At 49.1% G+C, this 14379-nt stretch overlaps 4 protein-coding genes across 4 annotated transcripts; 1 reads left to right on the top strand and 3 right to left on the bottom strand.

Moving 5' to 3' along the window:
• Positions 1-153: 153 nt before the first annotated feature.
• Positions 154-679, top strand: FPOAC1_010432 (uncharacterized protein; the record flags this gene model as incomplete). Its single annotated transcript, XM_044854823.1, has 3 exons — positions 154-192; positions 250-332; positions 388-679. 3 exons carry the CDS (start codon positions 154-156, stop codon positions 677-679), a joined length of 414 nt encoding a protein of 137 aa, XP_044702136.1.
• A 364-nt stretch (positions 680-1043) lies between these two features.
• On the bottom strand, positions 1044-2086 carry TPI1 (triosephosphate isomerase; the record flags this gene model as incomplete). Its single annotated transcript, XM_044854822.1, has 4 exons — positions 1044-1075; positions 1126-1728; positions 1838-1908; positions 2049-2086. The coding sequence occupies 4 exons, from the start codon at positions 2084-2086 to the stop codon at positions 1044-1046; spliced, it is 744 nt and encodes a 247-aa protein (XP_044702135.1).
• Positions 2087-3900: 1814 nt separating this feature from the next.
• Positions 3901-6754, bottom strand: FPOAC1_010430 (uncharacterized protein; the record flags this gene model as incomplete). The annotated part of the gene is made up of 4 exons (XM_044854821.1): positions 3901-4486; positions 4540-4782; positions 4846-5565; positions 6675-6754. The coding sequence occupies 4 exons, from the start codon at positions 6752-6754 to the stop codon at positions 3901-3903; spliced, it is 1629 nt and encodes a 542-aa protein (XP_044702134.1).
• A 2030-nt stretch (positions 6755-8784) lies between these two features.
• On the bottom strand, positions 8785-10702 carry FPOAC1_010429 (uncharacterized protein; the record flags this gene model as incomplete). The annotated part of the gene is made up of 6 exons (XM_044854820.1): positions 8785-9523; positions 9589-9707; positions 9777-9996; positions 10056-10113; positions 10165-10400; positions 10614-10702. The coding sequence occupies 6 exons, from the start codon at positions 10700-10702 to the stop codon at positions 8785-8787; spliced, it is 1461 nt and encodes a 486-aa protein (XP_044702133.1).
• Between the last annotated feature and the right edge of the window lie 3677 nt (positions 10703-14379).

Below are 14379 nucleotides of genomic sequence, written 5' to 3'. Positions count from 1 at the left end.
GATGAGACTTTGTCGATAGCCGACATTCTGCCGTCCCGCGCTAAACCAAAATGGGGCATGCTGCACCCGAGATCATTTTCTGGTGATGGCTTCGTAGCCAAATTCTCTTTGGTTGTCGGATCATGAGATAGCGATTGATACGGCCACACAAACATGACTGTCAAGGCGATAAGACAAATAGCCAAGGGCCAGGTATGTTCATTCCTCGATATCTCCCGTCGATTGGGGAACAGGGGCTGACTTTTCTAGAATGGCCTTGGCGCATTTATTCTGCAGTGCAAGAAGTTGGACTTTTATTACTGTGACTGGGCTGGCAGCTCCAAGGGCATGAAGTATGTGATCTCACCCTGAATTTCCCATCTGTTTCTGTGTACTAAAGTTCTATAGCGGCTTCATCAAGTCTCTTCTTCCCAAGTTCGCTGCCGCCAACCCTCAAGTCGAATTCGCCATCTCCCCCCGACCCGGCAAGCACCCCGTCGTCGTCGGCCACTACATCAACGGTCTACAAAAGCCCATCTGTGTACGAAACCTATCACCATACGAGATTCTTCAGAAGGCCGAGCTGTTGCGGGATGCCAGCGGAGAAAAGCTCAAGAAACACAACCAGGCCGTGACCAGCACCAGGCCAAGTGTGCGTGGTGTCTGGTCTCCATACCACGGCAAGGGAACGCCTGTTTAGAACGATGGCTATCATACCTGATTTGTGTCTTTGTACCTTTAAATATTTGTAACAATTTGGAGGGTTGTTTGTATTGTAGCATTGGGTTGCGAGGAAATATGTACGATTGAGAACAAGATCTCCAAAATACTGATGCATGAATGAAATTGCTTCACACTCACCGCTAGTCATTTACATACCGGTTTTACAGAGATCAATTTAAGTGAAGTTACGAAAACGACATATCAAAGGCTACTTGGTTCACGAAGCATGATAGTACAGTATTCATGGGTATAATATTTTATTTCATTCATCATCTATCTGTTCTCATACCAGGTACTAACACCTTAACGGAACAAAACGTTTTACTTTTGAATTAATTAATCTACTGCTTGGTAGCGTTGATGATGTCGACGACTAAGAATTGTTAGCGTAGTTCAAACTGAGGTCATATCATGATAACTTACAAGCAGGCTTGAGAGAAGCACCACCAACGAGGAAACCGTCAATGTCGGCCTGCTTGGAGAGCTCGCCACAGTTCTTCTCGTTGACACTGCCACCGTAGAGGATGCGGGTCTCGTCAGCAACCTTGTCGCTGATGCTACGGAGGAGGTCACGGATGGCCTTGTGGACCTCCTGGGCCTGCTCAGTGGTGGCAACCTTGCCAGTACCAATGGCCCAGATGGGCTCGTAGGCGATGACAATGTTGGACCAGTCGGAAATCTGGGACTTGAGGGACTCGATCTGAGCAGAGACGAACTCAATGGTCTTGCCAGCCTCACGGGTCTCGAGGGACTCGCCGCAGCACCAGATGACCTTGAGACCGTTCTCGGTAGCGTACTTGGTCTTGGAGGAGATGACCTCGTCAGACTCGCCAATGATGGTTCGGCGCTCAGAGTGACCGAGGATGGCCCAGTTGATCTCGCTGTCCTTGAGCTGGGAGACGGAGATCTCGCCAGTGAAAGCGCCGTTGGGCTTGTCGTAGACGTTCTGAGCGGCAACCTCGACGTCCTTGCGGAGAGTCTCGCGGACAATGGGGAGGTAGAGGGCAGGAGGGGAGACAACGACCTCTACAAGTGGTGTACGTTAGTCAATGTTTTACCAACAGATGGAGAATGAGGGGTTCTGCTGAGATGCTGGGAAGAGAGTCGCGGGGCAGGGGATAGAGGAATGACGTACCAGCGTTCTTGTCAAGGTCAGCGTTGTTGAGGTTGTCGACAATCTCCTTGATGGACGACTTGGAGCCGTTCCTATAGAAAACAATGGTCAACTTTCTGAATAACTTCATTCAAGCAAACCTGCGGCCTTTTTTGCTTTTTGGAGAGGGAGGGGCAGCAACGAAGCAAATCTGCGCAGAAGAGCAGAAGGTCATGGTGGGGTAAAAGCTTACATCTTGAAGTTGCCGCCGACGAAGAACTTGCGAGCCATGATGGGCAATTAGTGTATAATAATACGGTAGAGGTTAGAGAAGTTTGGTAGGTGATGAAGAAAGTGAGGCAGATGAGGACGAGAAGAATGGAAAGTTAATGTTGAGTCGGGATGGGAAAGACGTAGCTAAGTACTACGTAAATGGCCTGGAGCTACCTAGGTTTAGTACCTAGGTAGCTGTACCACACCTGCAGGTGGATATCCAATCCCATACTTTATCTGGATCGGGCTGAAGCGGCTCACAGTCAGGTCATGAAATATGGACAGACATTGATAATGCATGGATTAATGGGTTCAGATTTATATGTATGGGAGTACGAGTCATTGTGTTCGTTCAAACAATGGCACCATTTTATCATTATTTATCGCAGGACTGCTGTGTATAATTATTTGTACCATTACATATTAGATAGTAGATACATGTCTCAGTGATTTGGCACCTGAATAGCATCATTTATACCAAGCAACCACTGTAGTCGAGGTACTCTATCTACAATGGATATTCCGGCAGAGTTCGGGGCTCAACTACCGTCTGCTAAGCATCATTCCGTTTCTCTCCTTCATGCACTGGCTAATCCGTCACGATCCCTTGAAACAAACCAGTAATACGATTCGCTGTGACAACTTAGAATAAAAAAACTTCCAGATGCTTCCCTCAGGTACCCGGATCACTGCCGTTTTTTTGCTGATCCAAGATGCAGCACTTCCAGGGCAGCGTCATAGTGGATGCTTCAGGACCCCAAACCATGGATCATAGGCCTCTCCACTGCCAACCTACAAGATGTAACTGAAACCACCGAGGCTGTGACCGAGCCGACAATATCTCGGAGCTATTTACCGCCGTTGTCGTGCCATTGTTTGGTTTCCAGAGGGTTGGGTAATTTTCATCAGCTCATTAAGAGAAAGCTCAAGTCAAAGGAGTGTTGATAAAAAACGCAAATGTTATTTCAAGGCTGCTTGTAAATGCACTCATGTCCCCACGATCTTGCCCCAGAGTCTCACCCAGTCGACCCTGCTTCTTCCGAACGGATGCAGGTTTCACCGCTGATCATGACTTGTCTTTCAGCAGTTTCCTCTATTTTACAAGCATATCTCTGACGATGTACACTGTAGAACATTGTTAAGCATTTTCATGTTGCCGAGCCATAGATATTATGCCATGGTCAACATAAATGTCATCTCAATAGCGACTTCACTTCAATCATCTTTGGAACAAATGTAATAGTAAAAACTCGATTCAACTCCCAAATCCTATCCAGTCATGTTTCCAATGTCAAAATTCCTCCCAAACAAAATGTCTAATCTGCTACCCTTTCCTGTAGTCAAGGGCCATCTGTTGTTGTTATCTGTAAAATGTGGATCAATCTTTTTTCGAATGATCATTCTATCTAATGTTTTCTCCTCCGACGTCCCCCTTCTTTTCCTTGCTCTGTCGACTCATCGAGTCATTTTGTTTCTCCCATAACGGGGACTCCGTTATTCTCCTGGCGCAGCGGCGGCGCAATCCTTGGGGCCATATCCGTATCCTGGGGTTGTAGAGATTCCGGTTGTGATGCAGTGCATCCGTTCCTTGGGATAAGCTCTACTGTGCAGGACAGGTGCCTCTGCCGTAGATTGTGGGCATTTTTTGCCCGAACCTTGGGACGTCTTGGAGATTCAGAATTTGTCTCTATATCAGACGGATATTCATCTCTCGTTGTGCACTTGCACAAATCAATTTTGTTGGGTTTGGTAGCAGACAAGACTTGCATATCTGTGAACTCGAGTTAGTACATTGCGCTTGCTTGCAATAATGTTGAGACTTACAAATTCATTCAGCCAGTACCAGCCAGAGTGTTTCCGGGGTTGTTGATGGCGTTGAGGTCCGTGGTGAGCTTGATCATGGAGTTCAGACGGCTCTGCATGGTTCCGAGGTGCTTGAGGTTCTGGGCATCCTCAGGCTTGACAACATTTCGCATGAGGCTCTGAACAGCCTTGTGGTGCTCCATCCATTGGTCAATGAGAGGCTGGGTCAAGTTCTCCTTGGGCTCCGGGGGAGGAGGCATGGACTTGACAGCCGCCTTGCGGCTGTTGGAAGTCTGAGTCTCCGAGGTCTCGGTCTTGCGCTTACGTCCCTTGGCGGGTTGAGCAGATCCAGTTGTAGGTGAGCCACTGGAGCTACCGTGGTCATTGTGAACACGCTTCATGTGGTCGCGCAGGTTCCACTGGCGGGGGAATCCATTTCCGTGAACAGCACGCTCACAGCCCTCATAAACACAAAGGAAAGGCTTGTCACCATGGCCGTGGAGTCCGTGAGCCTCACGCTCATGGCGGAGCAGGCAAGCAGTGGAAGAGAAGCGGGCGCCCTCGCATGACTCAGCCTTGCAGCGGTAGGGCTTCAGGTGAGAGTCAACAAACTTGCTAAATCACAGAGTCAGTATATGGAGCTTGTCTACAATAGTGTTGTTTCTTACTCATAGTTGCACTTAAGCTTCTCGGGTCGGTGGCTGCAGCTGGGTTGTCCCTCCCATGGGCAGTGGTAAAGTCCATCCTCAAAAGGAGCGGCCTTCTTGTAAAGGTCGTGGTCCCGTGCGGACTCACCATCACTGTTCTGTCGTCGTGGTCCGGTGAAGGCAGAAGCAGCGGGAAATTCATCAAGAGTGGAAAGGGCCTTTCCGTTGACATCCTCAGGGATCAATGGAATGTTGCGGTCAAGGCTAAAACAATCGACTTGGTAAGAAACCGAATCAGGTGTCATTACTCTGTCAGGAATTACATACCTGGGTGACTGGCACTGGATCTGAGGAGAGGAGTTGGGGCTCTGGTTAGGGAACCACAAGTCCTCAATGGTGTTGGGGGATGATGAGCGGGAAATGGAGCTGGAAAAGCAGTCCCAAGGGCTAGGGGGAGAGTTCTCGGCAAGAGAAACATCAGGGCCAAGCTGCATGTGAGAAGGAACAACGTGTAGAGGGCTTGAATCAGGTAGAGAGAAAGTGGCATCGCCATTCAATGCGGCATCAAGAGAGTATCCGGGCCAGTACATCTGAGTCGACATACCATCGACAGGATCCAGGATGCAAGTATCAAGTCCATGAATGGATCCGGTTTGAGTTCCAGTCTGAAGAGCAGAAGCATTACCTGTGAAGTCCATGTTGGACAGATGTGATGATTGTGATAGCGATGAACCGCTAGACCTGCTTGAGCTGACCCTGGACATGGCTTGTCCACCTTGGGTTACTGAAGCGGCAGTCCTGGAAGCGGACCAGTTTCCTTGGGAGTGTACACGGGTTCCTCGGGGTGTGGCATGGCCAGATGTGAAAATGAACTCCTCGGCTTCTCCAGAGTGGGTGGATCCGTTGTCTGAGAAATCTTGAAAGTTCTGTGGTCCTTCTACTGTCGTAGCCCATGACGAACCTGTCAAAAGGTCCGTAGATGGTTCTGTTTGAGAGAAAGAAAAGAGTCCATTGGAGGCCATAGAAGGCTGGTAGTAGCTAGAATCGCTGAGCAAGGGTTAGTTTGCCGTTCTGCGCAAGTCTGAAAGCAAGAAAACAGAAAGAAAGAAGAAAACAAAAACAAGGCCAAGGTCAATTGCTTGAATCAACTTTGAATCTATCGGACAGGTTAGCTTTAGTAAAGCTGGCGGGAGTGTTCATTACAGACCAAGTATGACAGTGTCAAGTACAACCTATGGTTAGATCTTGCATTCCTGTCGTGTTCCTTGGGGTGTCCATTTGAAAGGGTCGTTGCCGGGTCAAGAGGTCGTAAGCATTAACATCAAGTCAAGTACATCGAGTCCAGTGCGGTGATCCAGAGTTGGCTGAGTTGTGTCGGAAAGGCCATGTTACATCTAAGTATCCGCATAAAAACAAGTTGGTATAGCAATGCAGACATGGTCGAGTTGGATGGAAGCCGAGTTGGGTAAAGCAATCATTGAGATCATGGGTGTCCATGGTGTCCAGTAAAAAAGAAAGACCAGCGGAAATCAGATAGTTGACCAGACGGATGTCATGTGCGGTTGCACAAATGCAATCAAATTGGATTGCTCGGCGATTAAGCCAGATGCTACCTTAGAGTCTAACACCGCAAAGCGGCACAGAAGCAGCAGAAGTCCAGGCGAGATTCCTTGGGTCGTGTTTAACTCCGTCGAAGCAAGTTCCGTAAATGAAAGATCCATCCTGAAGGGTCCAGAAAATAGCCTATGAGTCCTAGGGTCGCGTTCCTTTAAATGATGTAGAAAATCCTTGGTTGTTCCATGAAAAAGTCCAGGGTTGTAGTAGTCCAGGCGTATGTTGGTGTTTTCAAATTGGAAAACGGCCAATACTCACAGAAAGCACATGGCCGGTATAGTAAAAATTATTGTTTTCATGTCCGGGCGGACAGAGCCAGAAAATTGAGAAATCCACGGATAGTTGTCGACATTCTCCACGGGTTTATGAAAGGTCCTGAATCCGGTATTGTTCCTGGTAAATGTCCATGGGGTGAATGATGGCTGTAGTTTCCTGGCATGTCCTTGGAGTGAAGCAAGATTGTCGTTATACATGATTTGAGCGCAACATGATTAAGAAAAAGCAAACGCAAGCCTCCCAGGAAAGAGTAAGAAAAACAGTACCTGTGCAGCGAATGAACCTCATCGAGGTCAGTCTTGAAAGCGTGCATGGTAGCAGGCTGTGTCACAAGAGTAACAGTCATTGTATCCTCGGAATGTAGAGCAAAATTGAGCTCGTTCAGTAGCAAAGATCAACGATGGACGTCGTCTTGCAAGTTCAGGCCAGTGGCAATCTGTCGAGATGCTGGTGTTGTTGCGCGACAGGATATATCCTAGGGCTGATTGGGTTGCTTTCAAACTCCTAAAAGATTGGAAGCGTTGGTAGTTGTGTATAAGAAAAGTAAAAAGGCTCGGTAGTCTATGAAGGATCAGACCGAATTGTTGGTTGGGTAGTAAGAGGCGAGAGTTGGGCAGGAAATTGAGGAGCAGAAGTGAGACGTTGGGCAACGAGGGATCCTGCGGGTTTTATTGTTATCGAAGCCTGACGACCTACCGGGACAGGGTTGCACTGACCATGGAACTGCCGCAAAACGCGGCCGCTGTCTGGTCGCAGGAGTGAGTTGGCGTGAGCTGGCGTTTGTGATTTCAGAGTGCAGAAACCGGTGTGTTGGATTATTGCAGGGATGAGACGCGAGGGATGGGCCATAGCGATGGGCGACTGGTTAACTTCCCTGATTTGGGATGGAGACATGTGGAGATATCACCCTGGCCTCCCTCCTATCACTTGTCGTTGGCCTATGAGATGGAGGGATAATGGCTGTTGGACAACGCATCACTGCAGCTTGTGAGCGCAAAACCAGGCTTGCCGACGAGGATGTGATGCGAGAAGATGAGAGGAAACAGAGCGGACGGGCTGAAAAGACTGAGGTTGGCCGAAATTGCATCCAACTTGTCATTTCGTTTGTGTCGTATGTAAAAGGGTGATGCGGCTGATCCTCATGAACAAGTCAACCCTTCCAAGCATTCTTGGATGAAAACTAGGCTTGAAGAAGTCTTGGACGCGGCGGCTTGCGCATTGGCTCGTAAAGTGCCTCAGCTCCTGACGATCACTTCACCACAGACTCATGCTTCCAAGAACCAACCTCTGTTGAATCCTCCATGTCTGCTTCTCATTTCCGACAGATTCTGGTCATGTTTTCGTGGCCCGCTGCGCTATTATCGTAAATGACCCCCCTTCATGCTGCGGCCAAGTCAGCATGGGTGGGTTAAACAAAGCAAGCATCGCCAACCAAAGCGAGTTATATGAGCCAATATGCAACAGACGGCACACCGAGACTGCCGCTGGTCACCCAGGTGGTCTCCTTTTGTCCTGTGATTGACCGCAACAGGGCGAGGTGGGCTTGGTTTGTTTTTAGCATGCTTCTAAGCGTCTGTCACGATAATGCAAGCGGGCTACAGAATGGGCCGGCAAAGTGTTTGGTGGGATGGTTATGACACAGAACTGCGGTCAAGAATGTGCGAAGTGCACCAGGCGCTTGACGCAATGACAGACGAGAAAACACGGCAAAACAGAGACAACGATTGGCATTGAAATTGTTACTGTCGGTAATTTCCAGTACCGGTTGATCCTGAGTCGTAAAGAGAAAGGGGTCCAATCAACAAAAGAAAGTTGGCATCTGATTCATGGGATTCAAAAAAACCCGCAGTTTTGAGTTTACCTTCCCCAGGCACTGACTTCGTAGGCACTGACTCTCTCTCTACCTGCAGCCGTAGAGCGGGACAGCCTTTCCCGCACTTTCCGTACCCGTCCCTTCCCTCCTTCCACTAACTACCCACTTCCCACTTCCCGTTTTTTTCCAATCTGGGAAGGAAACTGGAAGGGACAATGGAAGGGAAGGAAGGACCAACGGGCCGTTATCCCACGTGAAGAAGGCCCGCAACCACTTTAACCTCACCTATCAATATCATCCACTACATCTCTCGGTTAATAAGATCAGGTTTGTTATTAATTATTATCACAATTCGGTTTGTCTGTGGTATAGGGTTTCTATTGTTGGTGGAATTACTGTCAGCTCAGCCGACCCGTCTTTGAATATCCCGTCACCCATAACGCCCGCCAACGTTGGGCCGCCTCAGTCCGGCGCCAACTCAACTGTGATAGCTCACATATATACGCTGTTTGCTTATTGTCCTTCGTATCAGAAACCAGTCAGATGGACAAACAAAATCGAGATTAATCCGACTCTGTCAGCTCTACCACCGCAGGACTTGTGCTGCTATCGCCCATCGTCTCTCCAGATATCCCCTCGTTCCATAACTCCTCTAAGCCCCTTTCTAATTCGCCGTCCATTTCTCCCACGACAGCTGCCAGCATTGCTCGGGCTGACTGCCAACTTGTGATGCCCAACTCTCGGCTGGCCAGTTTCATCTTGTCGCCATAAACAGCCCGCCACCTGGCCAGTTGTCTCTGCTCAATTACGTTGTTTGCCCGACCTGTGAAGGCCATAGACGCACCAAACAGTACGCAAAACAACCAGAGTGACTGTGTCCATTCACTCATTCTGAGGTGCTCTTCACCAGCATTTACATCGTCGATGAGCTGTTCGAGAAGCCAATCGATCATGGTCACGTCAAAGTATCTATCGCCTAGTTCTGAGCACAGATAGAAAAAGGTAGCGATGAAACTCGTCCGGCTGCTCTTTGGGTCACCATTCAGGATTCGCGGCACATATTGGCCCGCGCTAAACCCTCTCGAGATCTCATAGTTGAGGTTGAGGTCTCTGGTATGATTTTGCCATAGTCTGGCCGCTGGTGTTTCGAGATCTTCCCACCAACCATATCTCGGGGCTTCGCGCGGTGGTAACGCTGTGATATCCCATATCGAGGCAAACAACAGGGCCATAAAGGTCGGTTGATACTCAGGCACGTTAACAAGCTGGCCTGCTTTTCCGGTTCGTAGTCCTTCTCCAACCCTGTTGTTTTTATTCGTCAGCAAATGTCTGGCCAGGGAAACCGACATCTCATTCGCACAACTCACATCTTGAGCATCCTTTGAGGTATTGTTGGCACAGGGTCAATCGCCCTGTTCCATTGCCTTACTGCGGACTGGATTCCCTTCAAATGCCTCGAAGAAGCATCCAACTCACCTATCGCACCCTGGATCACCAACCGGTCAGCATCAAACCTGGCAGCATACTTGCACTATTACACCCAAAACGTTCATACCTCTGTCAATGCCAGTGCAGATATAGCCAACATTGTGTCGCCGCTCTGTGCTAGTTCTGGATTCTGGATTTGTTCTCTCGCAAATTGATATGTTGCTGCTTTATGGTACAGAAATGGGATCCTGACCTCATCCATTGAGCCCGTGACCCATGCCCACTGACAAGCCGAAAGCATGAGGCACATGTGCATGTATCCCGGATTCTCGAAAGACTTTTGAATTCTAGACGGATGTCAGTGTCAAACTCTTCCGATCGGTGTGACCTTGTTGGGTTATCATACGCCGCGGATTCCAGCTCTCGAACTACAGGCCTTTGACCCCAAACCGTGTATTGTGAAACTAGCCAAGAGATTAGTTACGGCAAGATTCGTTTGTGATTTCGAGGCATACAATGACGCAAAAGGCGCTTCGAGGGCTCCGGGAGAGCGTCAAAAGACCCTCCAACGTAGTTGTTGAGAGCGTTACTCGAGCCTGGCGACGGAGGTTCTATGTGTGCCATTTGGGAGCCGAAGCTCGCAAGGGCAGTATTGCTGGATGAAGCCGGCGAGGGAAAAGATTCATTGGATGGCAGCGATTGTTCTGGAGTCGGATAGATGCAGTCACTTCCGGTTTGAAGGCAGTTGGTGCTATATTGGCAATGTCGGTTAGTCAGTCCTTACAACGAACGCCATTAGACGCGACCGGATCCTTATGCAGAGCTCGTCTATCGTCTATCCCACATCCGAGCCGCGCGTAGCCGTGCAGCAACAGTCAGAAAGGAGGGGAAATGGTCGGCTGTTGCACGAGTAAGATTTGAAGCTTATAAACAAACATACCAAAGTGGTTTTTCTTCGTCGCACCTCACATGCCTGGCCTTGCATCGGGTGCATCCGTTCTTGCTTCTTCGATGGAACTTCCTCTTTCGTTCTTTATCCTTTGGCGGTGCCATGATGTTGTTGCTTGGGCATATCTTTGTCGCAATTGAGGGTTATAACTCTTTCGACAACGAACAAGTCTATGGGCTCAGCAATGGCTTTTGTCTATATGCTACTAGTGGAGGTTCCGCATATTATGAGACCGGCGCCGCTACGAATAACTTCGGGGTGGTTCGATGGGAAATATTCCACGAGAAGCGTGGTCTAGAGACACGGCTGACACGATATGGACAAGGCAAAGGCTGGTTGGCCATGGCATTCAAGAATTCTTCTTCGTATTGAGAACCAGCCTTTGCCCGATGCAATCCACGCCAGTTGGCGGGATATCCCCAAATAGATTTCTAGGGAGCAAAGCTCGTTTTTCTAGACGAAAGCTGCAGGGTCTGTGTCCAATCAAGTAGCACTGATGCTCTTAGCCCCATGACTCGCTAAGTCTTCGGTGGCGGGGGCTTGTTCAGAAAAACCCGTAGAGGCTTTATCCTGTCCCGGGGGTAATGAGATCAGTGAGGCCATATTGAGAGAAAAGCGGCCGCCTATGATTGAATGGGTAAATGTTTTGCACTGCCTGTGGACCTAGAAGCAGTGGTTTGAGAACCCCTACGTCACATATGCACATCAAGAAACATTGACTGTAAGTCGGAAAACCTCTTCTACGACAGGGGCACGATCGAACAGCACGATCGCCTGCTCATCGGTATAGGAGTTTGCTGGGGTGAGAAAGAAGCAAAACGAAACAGGATGAGACTTGGCTTGGCCAGCATGCAACATAATACGGGATCCGATTCGGCATCCGCTGAAATGAAAGGGATGGTCTTTACAGGCCAGCATTGAGCTCTGACTCCCTTTGGTCCATGTCGCGTGCCACAAGAAGAAGGTCGACAGAAAGAGAATGAGGTTCTCACGGCCAAATCCCGAGGGCCTCCGATTTCTCCAATCCCGGGACGGAGCGGCCAGGCCAGTCCAGTCTTGGTGGAAGCCGGTCGGTGCGGGTCCCGCTTCTCGGAGCTGAAGCTGTAGGTTATGTTTTGCTGTTGTCAGTGCTCAGAATGTGGGGGTTCATATCTATTTTGGGCCTTTGTTCGACATGTCAACAGGGGCTAATCTGCAAGGACGAACGCCTGGTACCGAAGCGATAGCTCGTGTTCCTGAAGGCTTGAACCAGCCACCACGTGCTAGTAGGCGGCAACGGTGCGATATACGACCTCTCAGCCCTAACTTGGACTCAGGGGTTGAAAAGATAAGAAACAATGACGCAGTCCAAGGAATATCGTCTCGTGTCGTGAAATTACCTGAGCGTTTCCAGGCAATAGATGCTGACTGGATCTCGTGTTGAAGTCTGGGAGCACTCGAAGCGGTCCGTCCAGTTCAGGGTATGCTGAGAGCCGAAGAGGCATGAAACATCGTCAATTGGATCCAGGAGCATCTCGCCATGTCGTATCCAAGAAAAGATTGTAACGAAGCGCAGGTCCGCACAAGGTTCAGTTTCTGAAAGGACTTGAAAGAACCCATCTGAGCAATCCGGTTGGCTAGGGAGAGTTGAGATGATCATATGGAATCATTTGACCAAGCTGAAATCCCAGGCCAATGGAAGAATGCATGTGTAATAGGTAGGACTGGCGGTGTCTGTGATCGATCGGGTTAACAAATGCGGCAGGACAAGTTTGTGCAACACAAGACGAGAATGATCGATCGAGGGGAAAAAGAAGGAAACGAAAATCAACAGCGAGATATCTCCAAAAGAAAAGACGACAGATTAAAGTGGCTTAGAAATGTCGGCATTGATTATTCAACCTTGTTTACTGTGCCACCTCATCAGAATCCATTGATCCGTTTCTTCCACGTCAAACAAAGTCAAGCAAAGGACGGAACAATAAACGGTCACATGCATTTGCCCATGTCGAGTAAATTAATGATCTGGCATCTTTCAAGTGGACAGCCTTGCTTCGGTTAAGTGTTTTGATATGGGGAACTCGAGTCGAGGTGAGGAGATACGGATACCGCCTCGCTTCTATGTCGACAGGAAAGCGGTCAACTTCTGATATCGGGTAGGAACAGTATCGTCATCTTTCATCATCTCGGCTTCGAATTGACCGAAAACAAACTCGGCGAGTCCGTCAAGCATGATCAAAAATTCGATATTCAAGATTCAAGATTCATCTGATAATATCAATATCCACATCCATAAAAAAATGACCGCCTCATAACTAACAAAGCTGACTCGGCCGGTTCAAGGCGGACAGTTAATATGGATTCGGCATGACAGGGCACTCATGCAGGACGATAGCTTCGAAGCAAAGACCCTTTTCATTAACTCAACTTCTCCATTCCGTTCTCAGGTGCCGAAAGATGCCACGAGCTTCAAGGGTCAGGTCAACTCAAGCCAGGGCCAAAGTGGAGAAGCCAGCTACATCGCATTGCCAGCGGCTGTTTCCATCGCGCGCGTCAACCGTCGGACCATTTTGCTGTCGATATCATCAAATCTGTACAGGGGATCTCAAGTGCGGGTGGTGCATACAGTACCTACATGCAAGCAGCTAGTCTACTGCGCGCGGCACAGCAAAACACAGACAGAAAGAAATGACTTGCTGTATACAGTAGCTATCTCGGGGAATGCAGTCGTGTAGCCATGCTACCATGGTACAGCTCATCTCATCTCATCTCATCTGATGATGGAATATCATGGTCATTGCGGTTCACCAGAATATCGTCAGGCTTCGTTGATTGTGCAGCAAAAAAAATGAGGGCCAATCAACAACCGCCTTATTCTTCACGATGAATCCCCAGATTTGTCTAGTGCCGCCTCGCCGAGATGGTGTGCTGTCTAGACTAGTACTACGTACTCCGTCAAGTCAACTGCACTGTACACTGCTGGCAGTTGATGAGCTGTTTGCGGCCTTTGTTTCTGTTTCTGTGTCTGTTTCTGACTGCTGAACCAAGGAACAACGACGTCAAACCCAACCGCCAGGCACGCTGACCTGACCTGACCCGACCTGGCCTGACGTCCCGTGATGGAGGTGGTCAGTGGGCATCAACGGTGCCCTGTCGGGTGCACTTACATACAGCCTTGGTGCCTGACCTTTTCTGCAGACCCGCCATTGACCGCTTCTCAACGTTCCGGGCAGTCCCCTGCTCAAACTTAGCATCCCATCTCTTGGGGTCAGGTCAACTCGATTTGGATGCTGCCAACGCGTCTTGGGCAACAATGCTTACGCCTAATGATGCCCAGAAGATCAATCAATCAGTCAATCAGTCAATCACTGGCTGAATCAATGAATTGCCTCGCTTTGTTGTCCTGGCCCGAGGGAGAGGTATTGGAAGCCCGGAAGAGCGGTGCTGCCCCGCGATGCAGAGTGACCTTCTAACTTTCCACAATTTTATCGAAGCCTCCTCAGGTAGAGCTCTCCATACGCCGTAGCTACGCAGAACATCTGGGGTAGCATGGCCTCGGCATTGTATTCTGACAATACCTCTCTCCACTCTCGGCGACACACGGCGGGCAAGCAAACAAACGAACACGCAGCAACAGCAAGGTCTCAACATTTTCCTTGACATTTCTCTCCTGTTACGCTGCACTAAACCGAGACGAAACGATACACAAAAGGTAACATTTCAAACGTCTTCGATCATTAAGCTTACCCACCCTGGTTTAAGATCAGATCAGAGACAGGGTCCAATTCGTGGATTCGCTCGC

This window comes from Fusarium poae, chromosome 4, assembly GCF_019609905.1.
Source record: "Fusarium poae strain DAOMC 252244 chromosome 4, whole genome shotgun sequence".
NCBI lineage: Eukaryota > Fungi > Ascomycota > Sordariomycetes > Hypocreales > Nectriaceae > Fusarium > Fusarium poae.
The sequence above is the reverse complement of the archived record's forward strand: the minus strand, read 5'-3'. Positions and strand labels throughout refer to the sequence as shown.